Source organism: Rissa tridactyla, chromosome 9 (assembly GCF_028500815.1).
Source record: "Rissa tridactyla isolate bRisTri1 chromosome 9, bRisTri1.patW.cur.20221130, whole genome shotgun sequence".
NCBI classification, from domain to species: domain Eukaryota; kingdom Metazoa; phylum Chordata; class Aves; order Charadriiformes; family Laridae; genus Rissa; species Rissa tridactyla.
Genome location: NC_071474.1, coordinates 664543 through 683567, shown reverse-complemented (window position 1 = coordinate 683567; position 19025 = coordinate 664543). Strand labels below are relative to the sequence as shown.

General features: G+C 71.2%; 3 protein-coding genes across 5 annotated transcripts; 2 read left to right on the top strand and 1 right to left on the bottom strand.

Annotated features, from left to right (window-relative positions):
• Positions 1 to 257: 257 nt before the first annotated feature.
• Positions 258 to 12552, top strand: SEMA4B (semaphorin 4B). 3 transcript variants are annotated; one of them, XM_054215449.1, is made up of 15 exons: positions 258 to 334; positions 4447 to 4587; positions 7335 to 7495; positions 7839 to 7901; positions 8012 to 8110; positions 8257 to 8368; positions 8510 to 8626; positions 8741 to 8898; positions 9370 to 9551; positions 9716 to 9866; positions 10008 to 10218; positions 10308 to 10423; positions 10578 to 10741; positions 10816 to 10910; positions 11008 to 12552. In XM_054215449.1, the coding sequence occupies exons 2-15, from the start codon at positions 4503 to 4505 to the stop codon at positions 11781 to 11783; spliced, it is 2490 nt and encodes an 829-aa protein (XP_054071424.1). In that variant the 5' UTR covers positions 258 to 334; positions 4447 to 4502; the 3' UTR covers positions 11784 to 12552. The 3 variants fall into 3 exon arrangements, with proteins under 3 accessions (XP_054071424.1, XP_054071423.1, XP_054071425.1); XM_054215448.1 differs by lacking the exon at positions 258 to 334 and adding an exon at positions 3159 to 3451 and having other exon boundaries at positions 11008 to 12551; XM_054215450.1 differs by lacking the exon at positions 258 to 334 and adding an exon at positions 4263 to 4277.
• A 1482-nt stretch (positions 12553 to 14034) lies between these two features.
• On the bottom strand, positions 14035 to 17254 carry CIB1 (calcium and integrin binding 1). The gene is made up of 7 exons (XM_054215357.1): positions 17151 to 17254; positions 16935 to 16969; positions 16287 to 16389; positions 15759 to 15912; positions 15351 to 15469; positions 15180 to 15268; positions 14035 to 14934 (listed from the first exon to the last, which is right to left on the bottom strand). Exons 1-7 carry the CDS (start codon positions 17199 to 17201, stop codon positions 14913 to 14915), a joined length of 573 nt encoding a protein of 190 aa, XP_054071332.1. The 5' UTR covers positions 17202 to 17254; the 3' UTR covers positions 14035 to 14912.
• A 33-nt stretch (positions 17255 to 17287) lies between these two features.
• On the top strand, positions 17288 to 19019 carry GDPGP1 (GDP-D-glucose phosphorylase 1). The gene has a single exon (XM_054213895.1). The coding sequence runs from the start codon at positions 17307 to 17309 to the stop codon at positions 18375 to 18377; it is 1071 nt and encodes a 356-aa protein (XP_054069870.1). The 5' UTR covers positions 17288 to 17306; the 3' UTR covers positions 18378 to 19019.
• Positions 19020 to 19025: the final 6 nt, after the last annotated feature.

The following is a 19025-nucleotide window of genomic DNA, read 5'->3' as shown; positions in this document are numbered from 1 at the left end:
GCGGGACCCTCCCTCCCCCCTGAGCCAGGGCCCCCCCAGCTCCCGCACCCTGCAACGGGGACTGACCCCCCCCGAGCCAGGAGCAACGGCCTCCCCTGGGCTCCTGCCCCCCCCCCCGCGACCCCCGGCGGGCGGGACTCCCGCAGCGGTGCCGGTGGCGGTGCCGGTGGCGGAGCGGGAGCCGTGCGGGGGCGGCCGGGCGGGGCGGCCCTTTGTTGCGAGCGGCGGGCGGAGCAGCCGGAGCCGCCCGGAGCCGCCCCGCGCCCCGCCGCGGGCGGGGACCCCGGAGCCGCCCCCGCCGCCGGCGGGACCCGCCGCACCCGCCGCCGAGCCGGTGAGCAGCGGGCGGGCGGGAGGCTCCGGGCACGGCGCGGGGGGGGGGGGAGCGTGTGTGTGAGTGTGAGTGTGTGTGCAAGGGGGGTGTGTGTGTGTGTGCTCGGTTCCTGCGGGGGTTCGCGTGCGGGTGCGCGGGGGGTGCAGGGGTGCGCGGGGGGTGCGGGGGCGCGCAGCGTGCGTGCACAGGGTCTGTGTGTGCGCGGGGGGTGGCGGAGACCCTGGGGGTGCGTGTGTGCGTGTGTGTGCGTGTGCGTGTGTGTGCACGTGTGCGTGTGTGTGTGCGCGGGTGCAGGCGCGCTCCGGGGGTGCCTGCCCCGCCGCGTGGGGCTGTTCCCGCGGGGGTATTCCCAGGTGTGTGTTTGCCGTCCGGGGTGTGTGCAGCCCGTCAGCCTCCCCGCCTGTGTTTACATGCGTGTCGGGTGCGCGTTACGCATGGCACTTGGCTGCGGGTACGGAAGCGCGTGTGCACACACACAGCGCCTGGGACGCGTGTTGTGGGTTCCTCGTAAGGAGGTGTGTGTGCTTGCTCGGTGTCAGTATGGGGCACGCGTGTGCGCTGCGTGTCCCATGTGTGTGGATGGGCCCTGGGCACTTGCAGGCTGCACACGTGCTGCGTGTCCCAGGCATGTGGCCACTGTGCCCGACGATGCCGTTAGGTGACAAAGCCGCCCCTGGGCTTGGGGCCACCCGGGCTGTGGGGTCTCCCCGCTGGTCCCGGCTATCTGCTGAGCTGGTGCTGTGGCTGCTTTTGGGGTTTGGCACCCCCTCCTCCCCCAGGCAGCACCACACGGTGCCGGGTGAGTGGGGCTGAGGAGACAGGCGCTGGTTTGGGCTCTGTGGGGCCAGGGATGGCTCGGAAGGGGTCGCGCATCCCTGAGCCAGGAGCCCTTAGTTCCTGCACCCCTGGGTGCAGAAGCGCCCAAGCTGAGTCCGTCACATCCCTGCCCTCCAAGGGGAGCTCGCCATCTCCATTTAGCCCAGTGCTGGGGGTGCCCGACAGGCAGCGGGGGCTGCAGCTTCTCGGGCAGGCAGCATGTGGGTGCAGGCACTGAGAGGGTGAGCTGGATCGTGGGGATACCCCATAGGCCTCACAGCTGAGCCCAACGTTGCGCAGCAGCGTGGGGCAGGGGAGCGATGGGAGCGATGGGATGGGCGTGTTTTGTGCAGTGTCTGGCAGGCTGGGTCCGGAGGCCCTTGCAGCACACCCTGCCCGGGCTGAGGGGGATGCTGTGGGGCAGCGTGAGGCTGGCTGCGTGCCACCCTTGGACAGGCACCGGCACATCAGCCGAGGGAGCGGGGAGGTCCTGGCAGTGGGGTCAGAGCTGACTGGGGGCCATGGAGGGGACGGGGGCAGGCGGGATTTGTGTGTCTACTGGAGGGGCAGAGAGCAGAGCTGTGGCCCTGCGGGTGGCCCGTGGCTTGGGCAGGACGCCCACGGGACAGAGAGGATGCCCTGGAGTCCCTGGGCCCCGTGGGGAGCCCTGTGGCGCCCTGCCCGGCTGGCCATGCCCCGCAGGCCCTGCACTGCGGCCAGCACCGGGCTGAGCCCTCCCGCGCTGCAGGCTGGAGGCTGCCCCAGCCCCTGCTCCTGCCCCTTGTCCCACGTGGGGCCTCTCCCCCGGGGCCACCGGCTGCTGGGGTGCAGCAGAGCAGAGCCTGCGCCGCACGCCCCTCCGCCGCGCCGACCGCAGCGGTGCCATCAGAGCCACCCAGCTCTAGCGGGACGTGCGGCCATCTCCAAGCTGCTGGCGCTGAGCAGCTGGGTCTGGGAGCATCTGTGCGTGAATCAGCACGGCCTGGCAGCCTGCGCAGCTGCAGGTGTGCGTGCAAGCGCGCTCACACTCTGCGCGTGTGCGCGGCCGAAGGGAGGCCGTGGGTTGGAGGGAGGGGGGGCGCGGGGGGGAACGCCTGGCGGTGTCTGGCAGCCTGCAGGAGAGAGCCGAGCCGGGGGCGTACGTGCGAGCCCCAGGGGACGTGGGTCGGAAGGAAGAGCCCGGGCGCGTGGGCTGTGTGCGAGCCGGGTACGGGTCTGTGAGCCGGGGATGTGCCTGCGCTGCTGCCTGCGCTGGGGCAGGCTGCAGGAGCGAGGCGTGAGCACACAGCAGCAGCAGCGGGGTGCACGCAGCCCCGGCCCTGCTCCTCGCAGGCAGCAGCACCCGGCTCCGCAGCCAAATTCCCAGGCGCCCGCCGCCCGCGGGAAGAGGGTGGAGGGCGCTGGCGTGGGAATTTGGTGGAGAAACCACCGCCCCACCTGCCTGGTGACCCCAGGCCACGGGTTTTGGTGCTGCCCGGGCCCGGCACCCCGAGCAGTTTCCCCATCGCCAACTGCTGTTGCGGCCGGAGGGTGGGCTGGGACGGCGGCACGGCTGCCGCACTTGTGCGTGCAGGTACCTGCAGAGCCGCGCAGGGCACGCAGGCACACACTTGCCGGGCCGGCCGGGCGCTGCGCCTGCGCGGGTGCGCGAGCAGGGCAGGGTGCTGCAGGGTGCCCCTGGCGCTGCCCCGCGCTGGCAGCCTGCGTGGGCAGGCAGAGGAGATAAATGGGAGTTTGTCGTAAACAGGCCCGGCTGCCAGCAGCGGTGGGGAGCGCCGCGCAGCCCGCGCTTAAAGGCGCAGGCTCTGGCCTCGCTCCGCTGCCTGCTCACTGCCCGGCCAGGGCCAGGGCAACCTGCCTGCCCTGCCTGCCTGCCTGCCTGCCCTCCCTCCCTGCCTGCCCTCCCTGCCTGCCCCGAGAGCAGCTGGTCTCCCCGTGGGGGGTTCCCATCGCTGCATGCCATCACACCGGGGCGTTGGCATGGCGCTGCCACAGCCGCGCACAAGTGATGGCCGGGTCCCCAGAGCCCCCCCGGGATGCTGTGGGATGGGGGGTGCGTGGCTGCAAGGGTGAGTGTCTGCTCCCACCCCACGCAGGGTCACATGCACGGCTCCATGACATAGGGTCGTGTCCCGTCTGTGGCACTTCCCGGGCAAAGGTGCTGATAAGGCAGGTGGAGCGGAGCTGGCGGGGCTGTCCCTGGCCCAGGAAGGGACGTCAGCCGCCAGTGAGCGCAGCGGGAGCAGGAAGGAGCCGAGGGAGGCAGGGGCACCACCGGCAGCCCCAGCCCCTGGGTGCCAGGTACGGCCCGGGGAGCAGGCACCGTCCGGCAGCGCCGAGCGGGCAGAGCAGGGGAGTGTGGGCACAGCCATCCCAGAAGAGTGGGCACAGCCATCCCAGGAGCGTGGGGTGTGCTCTTCTGGGGTGGGGGGCTCACGGGAGGCCCTGCCGGTGGGGTGACAATGGCCTGGGGCACTGGGGCCGGGGCTGGCCGAGTGGGGTGGAGTGGAGCCCTGCCCCACACGGGGAGGGCAGCGGCAGGGCGGCCCCAGCCCCAGGATTGCTGCCTGCTGCGAGGAGAGACCCTTTCCCCCCGTTGCCATGGCAAAATAAGCAGCTGTCATTAATAAAGTGTTGCCATGGCGACTGCTGGACGAGCTGGCGGTTCTCCGGGGTCTGCATGTGCCGCTGCCGGGGGGCTGCGAGCTCTCCCCGCGCCCCCGCCTGGCTGCAGAGCCCACCGTGGGCCCAGGTAGCGGGTCCTGCCCAGCGCTGCCTGCTCGGCGGCGTGCCCACCCTGCCCCGCTCCCCCAGCTCCCCGGGGACCGCCCGCCGGGGCCCGCGGCCCTGGGTGCTGCCCCGTGCGGGTGTGCGGGGAGCGCTGCCCCGCGGGGGGGCTGGCACGGGCACCCCGCTGCCTGCGGGACCCCGCCGCCCCCCGAGGGAGAGCAGGGACCGCCGTGCAGCGCCCGGGCGCGGCGAGGCAGCTCCCGGCGCCGGGTGCCCCCCGCGGCGGCGGAGCCCCGGGAGCGGGTCCCGGCGGGGCGGGGCGGGGGCGGTCCCGGCGGGGAACCGGCCGCCTCCTCTTCCGAGCTGCCCGCCCCGCCCGGGGCACCGGCACGGCTCGGTACGGCCCGGCACGGGCCCCGTGCAGGGGCAGCCCCGATCGGTACCGGGCGGCTCGGTACGGCGGGGCCGGGCTCCCCGCCCCGCCCCGCCCCGCCCCGCTGCCCCGGGGCCGGGGGCGGTGCCGGGGCCGGGCCGAGCCGCGCCGCTGAGCCCCTCTCTCCCCGCAGGTCCGCAGCGCCCAGGCGGCTTCGCGGGAGGTGGCGGAGGCCCGGCCCGGCTCGGGATGGCGGCGCGGCCGGTGCTGGCGGCGCTGCTGCTGCTGCTGGCGGCGGCGCAGGAGCCCGTCCCGCGGGTCAGCCTGCCCTACGGTGAGTGTCCGCCGGCCGCCGCGAGCGTCCGCCCCCGGGGGCGGCTGGGCATCCCCCCCCCCCCCTTCCCCCCTCCCCGGCACCCCCCTCCATGGAACCCCCCTCCTCGGAACCCTCTCCCCCCGGGCACCCCCCCCCCGCCCCGGGCTCGCCACGCCGCGGGACGGGGCGGCCCCGCGTGGAAACGCCTTGTGACACCGGCGGTGCTGAGGCTGCACAACACCCTCCCAGCCAGCCCGGCAAGCTGGGGCTCGTGTCCCGCCGTGGGGCTGGGGCTCGTGTCCCGCCGTGGGGCTGGGGCGGCTGCGCTCCACGGGGACACGGGGGGACGCGGGGCAGCAGGGCCCCCGGGCCGCGGGACGCAGCTGCAAGGGCTGGGGACGTGCTGCTTGGAGAGGGCAGAGCCGCGGGGCTGCTGCGGGGCTGCGCACGCGGCATCTGGGGAGCAAAGAGGCTTCCCTCCGTCGGGACCCCCGCCGAGGGTGCGAGTGGGTCTGGGTGCTCATGTCCCCACGCGCAGGACAGTAGTGTCAGCCACATCCTGTGCGAGCGTGGGATGTGGTGAGCCGGCCGTGGGGGCTCTGCCGTGTGGTTTCATCCTTGTTCGGGCAGTGGGGTGCCTGTGGGCCCCCTCCCCTCTGGGCTGTGTCCCCGGGGCTCTGCACGGCCCTTTGCTGTGCTGTGTCTGGCCCCAGGCTGCTCTGGGACCCACTGCAGCCCCCAGCAGTCGTGTGGCCCCATCGGGGCTCGGGGCTGCACTGGGCAGGGGCTGGGGAAGGACAGGGGGGAGACTGCTCGGCCAGGCAGAGCCCCTCGCAAGCGGGGGGGCCTGGCCTGCAGACCCCTCTTGCCCTGCAGAGAGCTCCTGGTGGGTGTGCCGTGGGCGCCTTCCACCGAGCTCGGGCTCGGCACCACCAGCTGCTGGGCCCAGCTCCATTGTCCGGCGCTGGGGCTGTGGCGTGGTGGGGGCCGCCCACGTGTGTCTGGGCTGGCTGTGCTGCCAGGAGAAGGTGGCTAAATCCAGCTGCCACCAGCCAGCGGAGCCCATCCTGTGCTGGCTGCCGGCTGGTGCAGTGGTTTGGGCCGGGCCGGCTCTGGCAGCGAGGCGCGGGCAGCTGGGAGCACTGTCTGGCTCAGCGCTCTGCGGTTCATCGGCGTGGACGTGGCCCCACCACATGCTCCCGTGACCGCTGGCCGTGGTTGTGGTGGCACCAGCGGATCTGGGACCCGCCGAGCTGGACAGGAGGCCCAGGAGCCCGCAGGACAGCCTGGCTCGGCGTCGTGCCATGCAGTGCCACACCGCGTCGAGCCGCACTGCCCGGCCCTGCCTGCACAGACCGGTTCTGGCCGAGCTCTGCCCACCTGCAGCGGCTGTTTCGTCTGCAGGGGCTGCAGCTCGCGGGCAGTACCCAGGGGTCCCGACCTGGACCCCCAGCGCTGCCGTGGGGAGCCGGGCGGGGGGCACAGGCCTGCCACTGTGTCGGCAGCAGCGTGCGCCCGGTGGTGGCTCCCGGGGAGCATGGCCGCTTGCGGTTGGTGGGAGGGAGGAGCTGGCGAGCTGCTCCCCTGGAAGCGCTGGATGTGCCTCCAGCAGGTTTGTCTGGAAGAAGCAGGTCTTGTCCTAACAGGTCCCCTGGCAGCCGGCACGGGCTCCCGCAGCTCCCCGGGATGGGACACTCCGCGGGGCACAGGGGCCCCCACTGCTCCTCCACTGCCTGCGCTGGGCCATGCCTGCCATGGGCAGCATCCCCCTGGTGCTGGGGCGCGGGACCCCTCGCGGGAGGATGCCCTGGGGGCGTCAGCATCCCTCGCTCTGTGCTGCTGCGGGAGAGCCGGGGCGGGTGCTGGGCCAGGGGCCAGTGGGGCCCCTGGGGACAGAGAAGGTGCCGCCCCATCCAACGGCAGCGGGGGCTCATGGCGCGACAGGGGAGGGACAGAGGAGCGGGGTCCGGCCCCGCAGCACTGCCGGCACCGCAGCACCTCCAGACAGCTTGCACCGGGCAGGGGCTGGCAGGGGCCCCAGGGCCATCCCGGCAGGGATCTGGGAGCGGGCAGGGAGTCGGGGCAGGTCGGGGCGTCCCCGGGGCGCTGGGGGTCAAGGGTGAGGGAGTTGGCAGCGTGAGTCAGCCCGACGTGTCCCGCTGACACGGCCAGGCCCATCTGATTCAGAGCGGCTGCGGGAAAGGAAGGGCTTCCGGGGCCAGGCCACCCACGCGGGACAGGCACACGGCTGCTCCGTGACTCAGCCTCTGTCCCGCCGACCGGCACCGGCAGCCGCCGGGGCTGCCCCATGGGACAGGGTGGGCAGCCGGTCCTGGTACCCGTCTGTCCCCGTGGGGCCGGGCTGGGCCACCCGCGCCGCAGGGCTGAGCCGCGGGGGCTGCGTGCGTCCGGGTGAGCGCAGACCTGGCTGCGCTGCCCGGTGCCGGGCAGAGCTGCTGCGGCGTGTCCCGGGGCTGGCCCTGGGGGCTGGGATCGTGCTGGCAGCAGTGCGGGTGCTGCCCTCGGGCGCTGTCGCGGCCGTGCGTGGTTCACTGCGGTGCTGCGTGCGTCTGGCCGTGTGGGGAGAGCCGGGTCCGGCCCCAGCAGCTCCGTGCGGGCAGCACGGCCGAGGTGCGAGGCCAGGGCAGCGGTGCCGAGCAGAGGGGCCAGGAGTGAGCTCTGGCGCGGGGGCTCTGGGGGGGTTGGGTGCTGACCCCCCCCAACACGGGTTGCCTCAGGCTGATGCCGTTACTCTCCCTCCCCAGACTCTGCCGAGCGCGTCGTGCAGCGGTTCGAGGTGCCCGGCGTGTCCAACTACACAGCCCTGCTGCTGAGCCCGGACGGCGGCACCCTCTACCTGGGGGCGCGCGAGCTGCTTCTTGCCGTCAACACCAGCCACTTCCAGCCCGGGGCACCGGCTCGCAGGGTGAGCCCGTGGTCAGGGGACGAGCACCCCATGGGAACACGGAGCCCCCGGGGCTGGGCTGGGGGGAGGGAAGGGGGCACCCAGCCAACTCCGGTGCAGGGGGTCATTCCCCCCCGCGCGGTGCTCCCTTGGGATCTGTGCAAGCCGCAGCGCATTCGGGAGCTGGTTGGGACAGTGTGGAGGCAGCTGCCCCCGCCGTCCTGGGCACAGGGTGCTTGGGGCAGCCCGACTGGGACAGGGAGGACATCGATGCTGGGGGAGGCGAGCCCTGCCAGCCCAAGGGGAGTGGCGTGTGGGACCAGCCAGTGACGGGGGGCTCCGGGTGACTGTCCCCTCTCTGCAGCTGCTGTGGAGCGCGGATGAGGAGAAGAAGAGGCAGTGCGTGTTCAAGGGCAAGGACCCCCAGGTGAGCCCCGCTGCTGGCGGGCGTCTGGGGGCTGTGATGGGAGCGGGCAGTGCCCCGTGGCGGGGTGCATGCAGGCGGGAGGGCTGAGCCGGGTCCTCTCGCCCCCGCAGAGAGACTGTCACAACTACATCAAGATGCTGCTGCAGCTGAACAGCACCCACCTCTACACCTGCGGGACCTGCGCCTTCAGCCCGGCCTGCGCCTACATCGTGAGCACGGGGAGCGGGGCAGGGGGACGCAGGTCCCGCTGGGGGTGTGGGGCCCCCCCTCTGCCGTCAGGGCCCCGCAGCAGGGCTCCCGGGCGCTGGGGTGGGCACTGGTGGTGCTGCCGCCTCACAGCCGGGTCCTGTTGCAGAACGTGCAGCACTTCAGCCTGGAGCGGGATGCGTCGGGGAAGGTGCTGCTAGAGGACGGGAAGGGACGCTGCCCCTTCGACCCCGAGTACCGGTCCACGGCCGTCATGGTCGGTAAGGCTGCCCTGGGACCCTCGCCCTCTCTGCAGCGCCCGGCTGGGCTGAGCTGGGGCCGGGCCGATGTGGCCCCTGGCGGGGGAGCGGGGCTGTGCCGGTGGCATGTGCCAGGTCCCAACAGGAGCGTCTCTTTGGCAGACGGCGAGCTCTACGCAGGGACTGTCAGCAACTTCCAGGGCAACGAGCCGACCATCTACCGCAGCCAGGAGAGCCGCATTGCCCTCAAGACAGAGAACTCCCTCAACTGGCTGCAGGGTGGGAGCCGGGCTGGCATGGGGCATCGGGGTCTCCATCCCCCGGGATGGGGGAGGCGTGGGGACAAGGGCCGGCCCTGGCGGTGAGCGATGCTGAGGGTGCCTGTGTCCCCAGACCCGGTCTTCGTGGGCTCAGCCTACCTGCGGGAGAGCCTACCCGCCGGCAACCCCGAGGGCGACGATGACAAGGTCTACTTCTTCTTCAGCGAGACCGGCAAGGAGTTCGACTACTTCGAGAACACCATCGTCTCCCGCATCGCGCGTGTGTGCAAGGTGGGTGCGGGGCAGTGGGGGTGTGTGGCGGGGGGCCATGCCCATAACGTCACTTACTGCTGGGATGCAGAGGGGGGTGTGGGATCACCCTGCACATGTCCGTCCCCTGGGTCCTCGACACCCCAGGAGGGGACCATTGCCCACGGGAAACCCCTGTGAGGTATGGGCTCCGAGGTGCCCAGCCCAGGGCTGTGGCTTGAGCCTGCTGCTCCCACTGTCCCCATTGGTGGCAGCGACCCTTCCCCATCTCCTCTGCTCCCTCTCCAGCGGGAACACAGGCCCCGTCCTCCGCTTGGGTCGGTTTCCCTTCCCCTGGGCACGCTGCTTCGCTTGTGCCTCTCTGCCACCGGGACTGCTCCCCTGGGCCCTTGGCGCCGCTGCGCGGATGGACAGACCCCTGCTCTGCTCGCCCAGCACCGCGGGGCCGCCGGGCGGCCGTGGCACCGTGCCCTGACCCACTGTGCCACGCAGGGGGACCAGGGCGGGGAGCGTGTGCTGCAGCGGCGGTGGACGACCTTCCTGAAGGCGCAGCTGCTCTGCTCGCACCCCGAGGACGGCTTCCCCTTCAACGTGCTGCAGGACGTCTTTGTGCTCACCCCGGGGGAGCTGCGCTGGAGGGAGACGCTCTTCTACGGGGTCTTCACCTCTCAGTGGTGAGCAGTGGGTGGGGGCTGGTGGGGGACCCAGGGGTGCTGCCTGCAGCACCGTGGCGGGGTCAGGGAGGTGCAGGTTGGCTCTGGCCGAACTCTGGCTCCTGGGGCGGTGCAGGGGCTCGGCGGAGCCGGGGTGCCTGATCTTGCTGCCTCTCCCCTGCCAGGAACAAGGGGGGCCTGGGCAGCTCGGCCGTGTGCGCCTTCCCCATGCGCAGCGTGCAGCGAGCCTTCGGCGGGCTCTACAAGGAGGTGAACCGCGAGACGCAGCAGTGGTACACAGACACCGGCCCCGTGCCGGAGCCCCGGCCAGGCACGGTAGGTGCCTCCTCAACGCCTGCCTGGGTGCAGGATGCTGGGCAGCCTGTCGTGCTCTCCCGGTCCTGGCGGCTGCCGTGGCACGGCCGTCCACCTGCCCGTTGTCCTGTGCCCCAGCCGAGCCCCTTCCTCTCTCCCCAGTGCATCACCAGCCACACACGGCACCTGAAGATCAACTCGTCCCTCCAGATGCCAGACCGGGTGCTGAACTTCATCAAGGACCACTTCCTGATGGACAGCCCGGTGCGCAGCCAGCCGCTGCTGCTGCAGAGCCGCCTGCGCTACCAGCAGATCGGCGTCCACCGCGCCCAGGGCCTCCACGGCACCTACGACGTCCTCTTCCTGGGCACGGGTGGGTGCAGCCAGGGTGCCGACGGGGTGGGCGCCGGTGCGCTGCGTGCCCCCGGCCCCGCTCAGCACGGCCCTTGTGTGTGTTTGCAGACGATGGCCGGTTGCACAAGGCTGTGCGTGTGAACCACGGGGTGCACATCATCGAGGAGATCCGCCTCTTCCCTGCGGGCCAGCCCATTCTCCAGCTGCTGCTGGACCGGGACCAGGCAGGAGCCGGGCTTGGGTGCACCGGGGCTGGGGCAGGAGGGGATGCTGTGGGCTCAGCCTGTGTGGGGCAGGTCGTGGTCGTGGGCTGGGGGGCCTGGGAGGGCAGGGGTGTGCGGGGGCCGCCCGCTGACCCCACTGTGTCCCCTCCTGCAGGGCCTGGTCTACGCAGCCACCTACACGACAGTGGCTCAGGTGCCCTTTGCCAACTGCAGCCTGTACCGCAGCTGCGGGGAGTGTGTGCTGGCACGGGACCCCTTCTGCGCATGGAGCCGGGGTGCCTGCCGCAGGGTCACCCTGCACCCCCCGGCACACCCCCAGTAAGTGCTGCACCCTCTCTCCAGACCCCTGCCCCCCGCCGCCCCCCGCCGCCCTGACCCCTCTCTGTCCCCAGGCTCTGGGCACAGGACATCGAGGACGCTGACACAGAGCGGCTCTGCCAGCTGGCCAACACCTCCCAGCCCCGTCCCCGCATCCTCCTGCCCCCAGGTGAGCTCCTGCAGGTTCTGCCCCTGGCCCAGGGTGTCCCGGGGCCTCTGGGGTCCCCACGGCCTTGCTGATGTCCCCATGGGTTGTCTCCCCACAGCCTCGGGCTCCCCGTGCCAGCGGATCCAGATGCCACCCAACGCGGTGCGGCCGCTGCCATGCCGGCTGCTCTCCAACCTGGCCTCGCGGCGATGGCTGCACGACGGGGCACCCGTCAACGCCTCCTACCTGGTGCTGCCCGACGGGTCCCTCATCCTGGTGGGCAGCCCTGAGCGGGCGGGCACCTACGAGTGCTGGTCGCTGGAGGAGGGCTTCCGCAAGCTGATGGCTAGCTACTGCGTGAGCATGCAGGAGCCGGCCCGGGGGCTGCCGGACCCCGGCAGGAAGGTGGCCACCGGCCGGGATGCCCTGGAGACCGTCAGCACGTCCCGGAGCACCTCCGCGGTGGGCAGTGCCGCAGCCCGGCTGGACGGCAAGACCTACTGGACCGAGTTCCTGGTGATGTGCGTCCTCTTTGCCACCGCCGTCCTTGTGCTTGCCCTTTTCCTCCTGCACCGACATCGTGATGGCATGAAAGCCTTGCTGGAGCCTGGCGACCCCAGCCGGCACCAGAAGCCACCCCGCAAGCCGGTGGAGAGCCTGCCCCTGAACGGCAGCAGCCTGCCCAGCACGGTGCCCGAGCACAAGGGCTACCAGGCCCTGCAGGACAACTACATCGTTAGCACCCCCGTGCACGAGCCACCGGGTCCCCCGCGCGCCTTCTCTGAATCGGAGAAGAGGCCCCTCCATGTCCGAGACAGCTTCGTGGAGGTGTCTCCTGCCTGCCAAAGACCCCGGGTGCGCCTGGGCTCTGAGATCCAGGACTCGGTGGTGTGACAGGGACGAGAGCCGAGCCCTCACCCACCACCGCCTCTGCTCTGCTGAGCCTCGCCGGACCGCGGCGCCGCGGCTGGGGTCCATGTTGTCTGTGTGTGCATGCCCGGAGCCCGCACCCCGCTGCGGCACCCACCCCGCCGGCAGGGCCGGCCCCACCTCGTCGCGTCGGGGCTCAGCTCCCCGCGGAGCTCCCTGGGCATCACCGTAGCTGCTCCGGCCCCGGGACAGTGCTGGTGGATCAGAGGGGTGCTGCGTGCCTTCCAGGGATGTGCAGGACTTTTCCCCCTGCCCGGCATTGCCGCCGCAGGGATGGACACGGTCCCTGGCTCAGGCTGCTGGTGTGGCCCCGGCTCTGCCGGCTCCGCGGGGCCCTGGCCCCCTCTATGCAGAGGGCAGGAGGGGGCGGCCGCAGCCCCCTCGCGCCCCGACTCACTGTGATGTCCTACTGCGGGACCCGGAGCCGGTGCAGCGACCCGGCGGCATGTGCTGTGTGTCTGTGCTTGGTTCGTTTTTAATACGTTGAAAATGTGAATCGTGTCCCGGGGAGGGAGCGGCGCTCGCCCTGCGCCGGGCTGGGCAGCGGCTCGCTGCCACGTCCCCACGTGTGTGTGCAGAAACATCTGTGGTTTTTATATAAAGTCCAGGTGTCTCCTTTGTACAGGTGTGTGCTGCTGTGCCCACGCAGCCGGCGGGGCCGGGCACCTTCCTGGGGCCAGGGGCCCATCCCGGCAGCCCCCTGGAGAGGAACCGTGTCCAGCTTGTGCTGTGGTCTCAGGAAAACCTGCTGCGTTCAGCTGCTCCATGCCCGGGCAGGGATGGACGGATGGACATAGGGGGTGGGAGGGGTGTGCTGGCGGTCCCAAAGTCCCTGTGTGCTTGGCGAAGCGTTGGGCTGGGGCAGACGGGGCCCCTTGCAGTGATGCTGCCCAGGGCTGGCGCCAGAGGGTCCCTGTGACCCCGCTGTCAGGGTGTCACACCCTGGCTGTTTTGGGTGGAGACGCGTGCTGCAGTGGACAGTCTGGGGGGAGTGGAATGGAGTGACCCCACACGGTAGGGGTCGGATGCTGTCCCAGCACCCCGAGAAACACAAAGGCAGAGGATGACCAGGAGGAAGAAAAGTGGGTGCCTGGGGCTGGGAGCAGGGCAGCCTCTGGCAGGAGAGGGGCTCTGGCAGCCCCCTTCCCCAGGACCACAGTGTTGTGCTGCACATGGGACCCTGCTGCCAGCCCAGGGGACAGGCAGGTCCTTGTCTCCATCCCACGGCGCTGCAGGCAGACCCCCAGCTGCTTTGCCAGCAGGACCCAGCTCCGTGACGGCTAACAACCGGGACCTGCCATGCGGCGCTGCTCGTGATCCCTCCTGCCTGGGAAGCGCCGGCAGCGTGAGCACGGGGCTGGGGGGAGCCGCGAGTCCCACACCAAGCTGGCGTGTCGGGACAGGCCACCCCCCAGGGACCAGCACTGCCTCGCTCCCGGCTGGACCAGCACACCGAACTTCCTGCCCAGCCTGTTCTGGGACATCAAAAAAGCCACCGGAGGCACTGGCTGGTGCTGTGCCAGCAGACATGGCCCCCGGGGCCACAGGGGCACAGGCCGCGGCAGGCAGATACCATCAGCCCCGCGGGGCACCGAGCTGGAAGGGCCAGCACCGCTGGGAGCGAGGAGCCGGTACGTGAGAAACGGCCGCGCCGGCACCCTGGGACAGCCCTTGGCCATGCCGCCTCGGCACGGGATGAGCCAGACCCCAGGCACGGCACCGGCCCTGACATGAGGTGCCGCAGCCCAGACATCGCCTTTGCAGTGTCTCCGGCGTGGAGGCTTGCTGGGGGGTGGGAGCGGTGCTGAGGGGGCTGGGGGCTCTCTGGGAAGCCCAGGCAGGGCCACTGATGGCGGCTGGCAACCGGCCAGGGCGAAGCCTGATGGATGAACAGACACAAAAGGCTCCGGCGCTGCCCGCAGCAAAGGTAGCTGCTCGCCTGCCCTGGATTTCCCTTTGTGCCTCTTGCTGCAGAGCCGAGCTCTTTGTGCTGCTGAGAACAGTCCCCGGGTTTAGAGGAGGGAGGTGGCCCGCGGAAAGGGCTGTCACCGAGCAGGACGTGGGACCCGTCCCCTGGAGCGGCGGCTGGCGCGCGGGCAGAGGGGCCTGGCAGGAGCCCGTGTCCCCAGCACCCCTCGTGGCACTGGTCCCACCGCGCTGCCGGAGCAGCCCCCTCCGTCCCCGCGGCCAGACAAAGGCGGCACAGAGCAGAGGGTGAAACCAGAGCCCTTTATTTGTGTCCTCGCAGGAGCAGAGGGAGGAAGAGGCCAGGGCAGGCAGAGCAGCTGCTGAGCTGGAGCCAGAGCAGGGGGCAGAGAGGAAGAGAGGAGGAAGAGGAGCGCGGTCAGTGCCAAGGCAGCACGGGGTGAGCTCGGCTGCGCTGCCTCGACGGTTGGTGGAGGAAGGCGTCCTGCGTCCTGTGCAGCTGTGGGGGGACAGCTGTGCTGCCAAGGTGGCACATCTGCAGTGCCACTTGGGGTATTGCTTCGAGAAACGGATCCACATTTGTGGGTATTGCTTTGAGAAACAGATCCACGTTTGCCTTATTGCTTCGAGAAACAGATCCACGTTTGGCTTATTGCTTTGAGAAACGGATCCACGTTGCAGCAGGGAGGCCCCCAGGAAGACGTGAGAGCCGGGCAGGGGCTTGGCCGGGGGAGGCAGCTCCCTGCCTGCCAGTGGAAGGCACGAATTGGTACTGAGGGCAGAGAGGGGCTGTGCTCGGTGCATGTGGCTCCTGGCCAGGAGCACTTCTGTGTGCCTCCCTCCACCCATAGAGCTGCCCTTGGTTCGCATCGGGAGTTACAATCCAGCCCTGGGAGAGCAGAGCTCCTGCTCTGGCAGACGCGGCTGGGGCTGCAGGCAAGGCAGCTTCCCAGGGACCGACTGCTGCAGGCTGCAGCCGCCCGCCATCTCGCCTGTCGGGAGGGAACGGGGAGCAGGAGGGTGTCCTGCCTAAGGCACTGTGCGGCACCGCTGGGCTGTTGAGGAGCAGGAGCCTCAGCCGCTCTGTTTGCTAAAAGAGGAAATGTCTGAGACCACGAAGAGCTGCAATAGCCGGAGGAGCAGTGCTGCTGGAGAGCCGCAGGGCTCTCACAGGATGATCTTGAAGGAGCTGCAAGAGACATGACATGTTCTGTACCTCCTCACTGGGTCACACACAAGTGGTTTGCAAGCGCCCAGTGCTCGAGGAAGTGGTGTTACCCTGCGCAGGAGAGGCTCTCTGCAGAGCTTGCACAGGACGCCGTTCCCTCGTGCAGCGCAGCCTTGCCTTACTACCACCGAGAGCTCTGCCCCCACACCAGCAAACCCCCCAGAAAGGCCCACCGGGACAAGCTGTGTGACTGGAGAACACTGTACCTGGTGAAGTCCGGGGAGCGGGAGACGACGTGCTGGAACTCAGAGAGGTTGATGGTGCCGTCCTTGTCGATGTCAGACTCCTCCAGGATCTGGAGGGGAGGAAAGGGCTAGCGGTGACCTCTGCATGGCCAGGACCATGCAGTGGCCTGTGCCCAGTTTGATGGTCCTCACGTTTTGGATGAGCTGCTCCATCTCTGCGTGGCTCAGCCGGGACTCCTCGCCTTGCCCCGTCAGACAGTTCACCAGTTTCTCCAGGTCCTTTCTGTCCAGGGTCCCATCATCGTCAAAGTCTTTGGGGAGAGGAAAGTTATGTTTCGTCAGGGCCACAGTGACCCCAGAGAGTCATGAGCACCCATGCTTGGTGAGGAGAGGGCCTGGGTGACCTGAGGACACAACGGCCTCCACGCCACGCCTCTTGGTGCACGTCACTGTGCCAAACCAGCAGTTCCTACAGGGAGTTCCTAAGCCACCATCCCTGTGGGCGCTCCGAGGGCGCTGCCAGCGTTCCCAAACAAGGATTTGTGTCGCCTCCCCCAAGATGTGGGGACCCCAGGACATGGCATCCACCCCCAGCCTTACCAAAGATGCGGAAGGCATAGTGGGATTTGACGTCTGAGGTAGCGGAGTCGCTGAAGACACTCAGCATATCGAGGAAGTCTTCAAAGGACATGCTGTCGTCCCCATTGCCCGAGGTGGAGAAGACCCGGCAGATCCGGTGCTGGAAGGGGTTTGCCTGCCAACAGAGGAGCGTCTCAGAGCGGGGCTGGGCCAGCTCCCTGGCAGACACTGGCCACAGGCTGGTGCTGACCCCACACACGAGCCGGTGCCACGCTCTGCCGCTGGTCTGTCGGACACGGCATGACCCTGCCTGTCCTGTGCCTCTCTGGGACAGCAGCCCCGCGCTGCAGGGATCTCTGGGATCCTCCATGGTGCAGCAAGGAGGAGGAAGCTGTTTGTTGGCACAGCTGACGTGCGGGAAGTGAACAGCTTCCCCAGGTGACTGTAGGAGCCACACGTCGAGGGCAGAGCAGCGGCACCGCGAGGGCCGCAGCGGGTAAACAGGGCCCTGCCCCAACACGCCCCGACCCGGGAGCAGCAGCACCGTACCCGCAGCTCAGGCAACGTCAGGATCTGGCTCTTGGGAACCCGAGCGGAGCAGGCATTCTCCCTCTCCTCCTTTGGCAGCAGTTCACTGAACCTCTTGTAGGCACTTGAAGAGGCAAGAACAAGAGACGCTCTGTGGCGTGAGCGGCACGGGAGGCAGCCCTCTGGGCACGGGCCGCACAGGCAGCTCTTCCCAGCGCTGCACAGGGGCAGACGGCCCGTTTCCCACAGCTCCCTGCCAGCTGTGTGCCGAGCCGGCCTGGGCAGGAGCGTGCCGGCCCGGGTGGTCTTGCAACGGCCTCCGCAATGGCTCCCAGGACCCCAACGGCCAGTGGCGGGGGAGAGAAGCCGTCCCTGCTGCCTGCCCCCCCCAGACGGCTGGGACTGGGGAGGGGGACAAGCCACCTCTGGGCCAGCACCCTGCAGGGCGTCACCAGCCAGGCCCATGCCCTTTGCTCCCTGATCCCGGCCTGGGATCAGCACCTCCCGGCTCCAGCTCAGCGGAGGGAACCCCGCAGCAGGAGTGGGGCCCCCGCACCCCCACGGCAGGGGCAAACCCCCTCTTGGGGACCGAGGGGCGAGGGCTGGCCGCGGGGTATGCGGGGCCCGGGGCCGGCACCCCCATCCCGGCGGGCCCGGGGCAGTACTTACAGCAGGATCTCCTGCTTGCTGAGGAACGTCAGCTCCTGCGGGGAGAGCGGCGGTCAGCACCGGGCACGGGGGCCTGGCCGGGGGCCCCCCAGCTCCGGCGGCCCTTGGCCTCGGGACTTCCCCGCCCCTTCCCGTCCCGTCCCGTTCCCCCGGTCGAGAGCCCCCCACCCTCGGGACTCCCCGTCCCCGCTCCCCCCGGCGCCGGTTCCCCCGCACCTGGTACTCGCCCAGCGCCTCCCGCGGCAGCAGGCTGGCCGAGCCCCCCATGGCGGCCCGCGCCGCTTCCGCCTCGCCCGTCACTCGCCCGCTCCCACGGCAACGCCCCGCCCCAGGCCCCGCCCACCGCCGGCCCCGCCCCGCCCGGTAGCCGGCATGGCGGCGGCGGGCCAGGAGCCGGGCGATGCCGGCCCCGAGGAGTTCGCGTACGGGGAGGAGGACTTCGTGCTGCAGGCGGCCGGGTGGGGGGACGAGCCGGGCTCCGCGCCCTCCCGCTTCGACCGGGCGTTGCTGGAGCGCTGGGACGACAGGATGGAGCGGGGCTTGTTCCGGTACCGGCTGGGGCCGCTGCCCACCCGCCTCCTGCCCGGCCCCATGCGCATGGTGGCCCAGCTCAACGTGCAGCGCGGCACCGAGCGCCGCCCGCCGCAGCCCGTCCAGAGCCTCCGCCAGCCCTTCGACCCCGCCGCCTTCAACTTCACCCGCCTGCGCCCCGCCGAGCTGCTGCTCCGCCTGCGCCGGCCCGGCGGCCCCGACCCGCTGCTGGTGGCCATCAACGACAGCCCGCTGGTGCGGGGACACGTCCTGCTGCTGCCGGAGCCGGCGCGGGGGCTGCCGCAGGCGCTGACGGCGCCGCTGCTGCGCGGGGGGCTGGAGGCCGCGCTGCTCAGCGCCCACCCCGGCTTCCGCCTGGGCTTCAACGGCCTGGGGGGCTGCGCCTCCGTCAACCACCTCCACCTGCACGGCTTCTACCTGCGCCGCCCGCTGCTGGTGGAGTCGGCGCCCGCCCGGCCCCTGGGGCCGCCGCACGGGCCCGGCCTCCTGACCGCCGTCCCGGCCCCCGCCTTCCTCTTCTACGCCGCCGACCCGGCCGGGCTGGAGGCGGTGGCGCGGGACGTCAGCCGGGCGGCGGAGCGGCTGGCGGACACCGGGCTGGCCTACAACCTCCTCATCACCCGCGGCGACCCGCCGGGGGGGCCGGCGCCGGACGGGCAGCGGGGGCTGCGGGTGCTGCTGTGGGCGCGCAGGCCCAGCTTCGGCGCCAAGGCGGGCGCGGCCTTCAACGTGGCGCTGTGCGAGCTGGCCGGGTACCTGCCGCTACCGGCGGCGCCGCTCTTCGAGGAGATCACCGAGGAGGAGGCCCTGCGCGCCATCCGCGAGCACCTCCTCCCGGAGCCGCAGCTGCTGCGCCTCGGCGAGGACCTGGCGCAGCTCCTGGCGGACTGACCGGGGCCGGGGCCGCTCCCCGCACCGGTACCCCGGGACCGGCACCGGGCCGCCTCCGCGCCGTCCGCCAGGGGGCGCTGCGCCGCCGCGGGGTGCCAGGCTGCGTGCCACGTGACCACTCGGGGGGCGCCGTGGCCCCGCCCCGTCGCCATGGGAACGGGACGGCGCCCCCCCCCTCCTCCCTTCTGGCAGCGGGCGCCATGGAGGCGGGCGGCGGCGGGGGGCGGCCGGCCCCGGGAGCCCCTCCGGGCGGGGAGGCGGCTGCCGCCGCTGCCCCCCCTGCCCAGCCCGCAGCTCCCTGCGGCTCCCCCGGCCCCGAGCCGCGGAGGCGGCGGAGGAAGCGCAGGCGAGTGCGGCGGGAGGCGGCCGAGCAGGCCGCAGCCCCCTTCTCGGCAGGGCCCGGCCGCACCCCATTCCCGGGCCGTTGTGCCCGTGTCCCGCCGGGTCCCGGGGTCTGTCTGTCCGCCTGCGTGTCTGCCCTTAGCCCGCGCCCCCCTGCCCTGCCCACCGCCGGGCTGGTGCTCCAGGGCCCGGGCCTGCTCCTCGCCCAGGGGCGATGCTCAGCCGGGCCCACTCTGCCTTAGCCCAGAGCGGCTTTCCAGGGACTTTCTGAATCGGAAAATAAACGCTCTTTCCCTTAAATTGTCC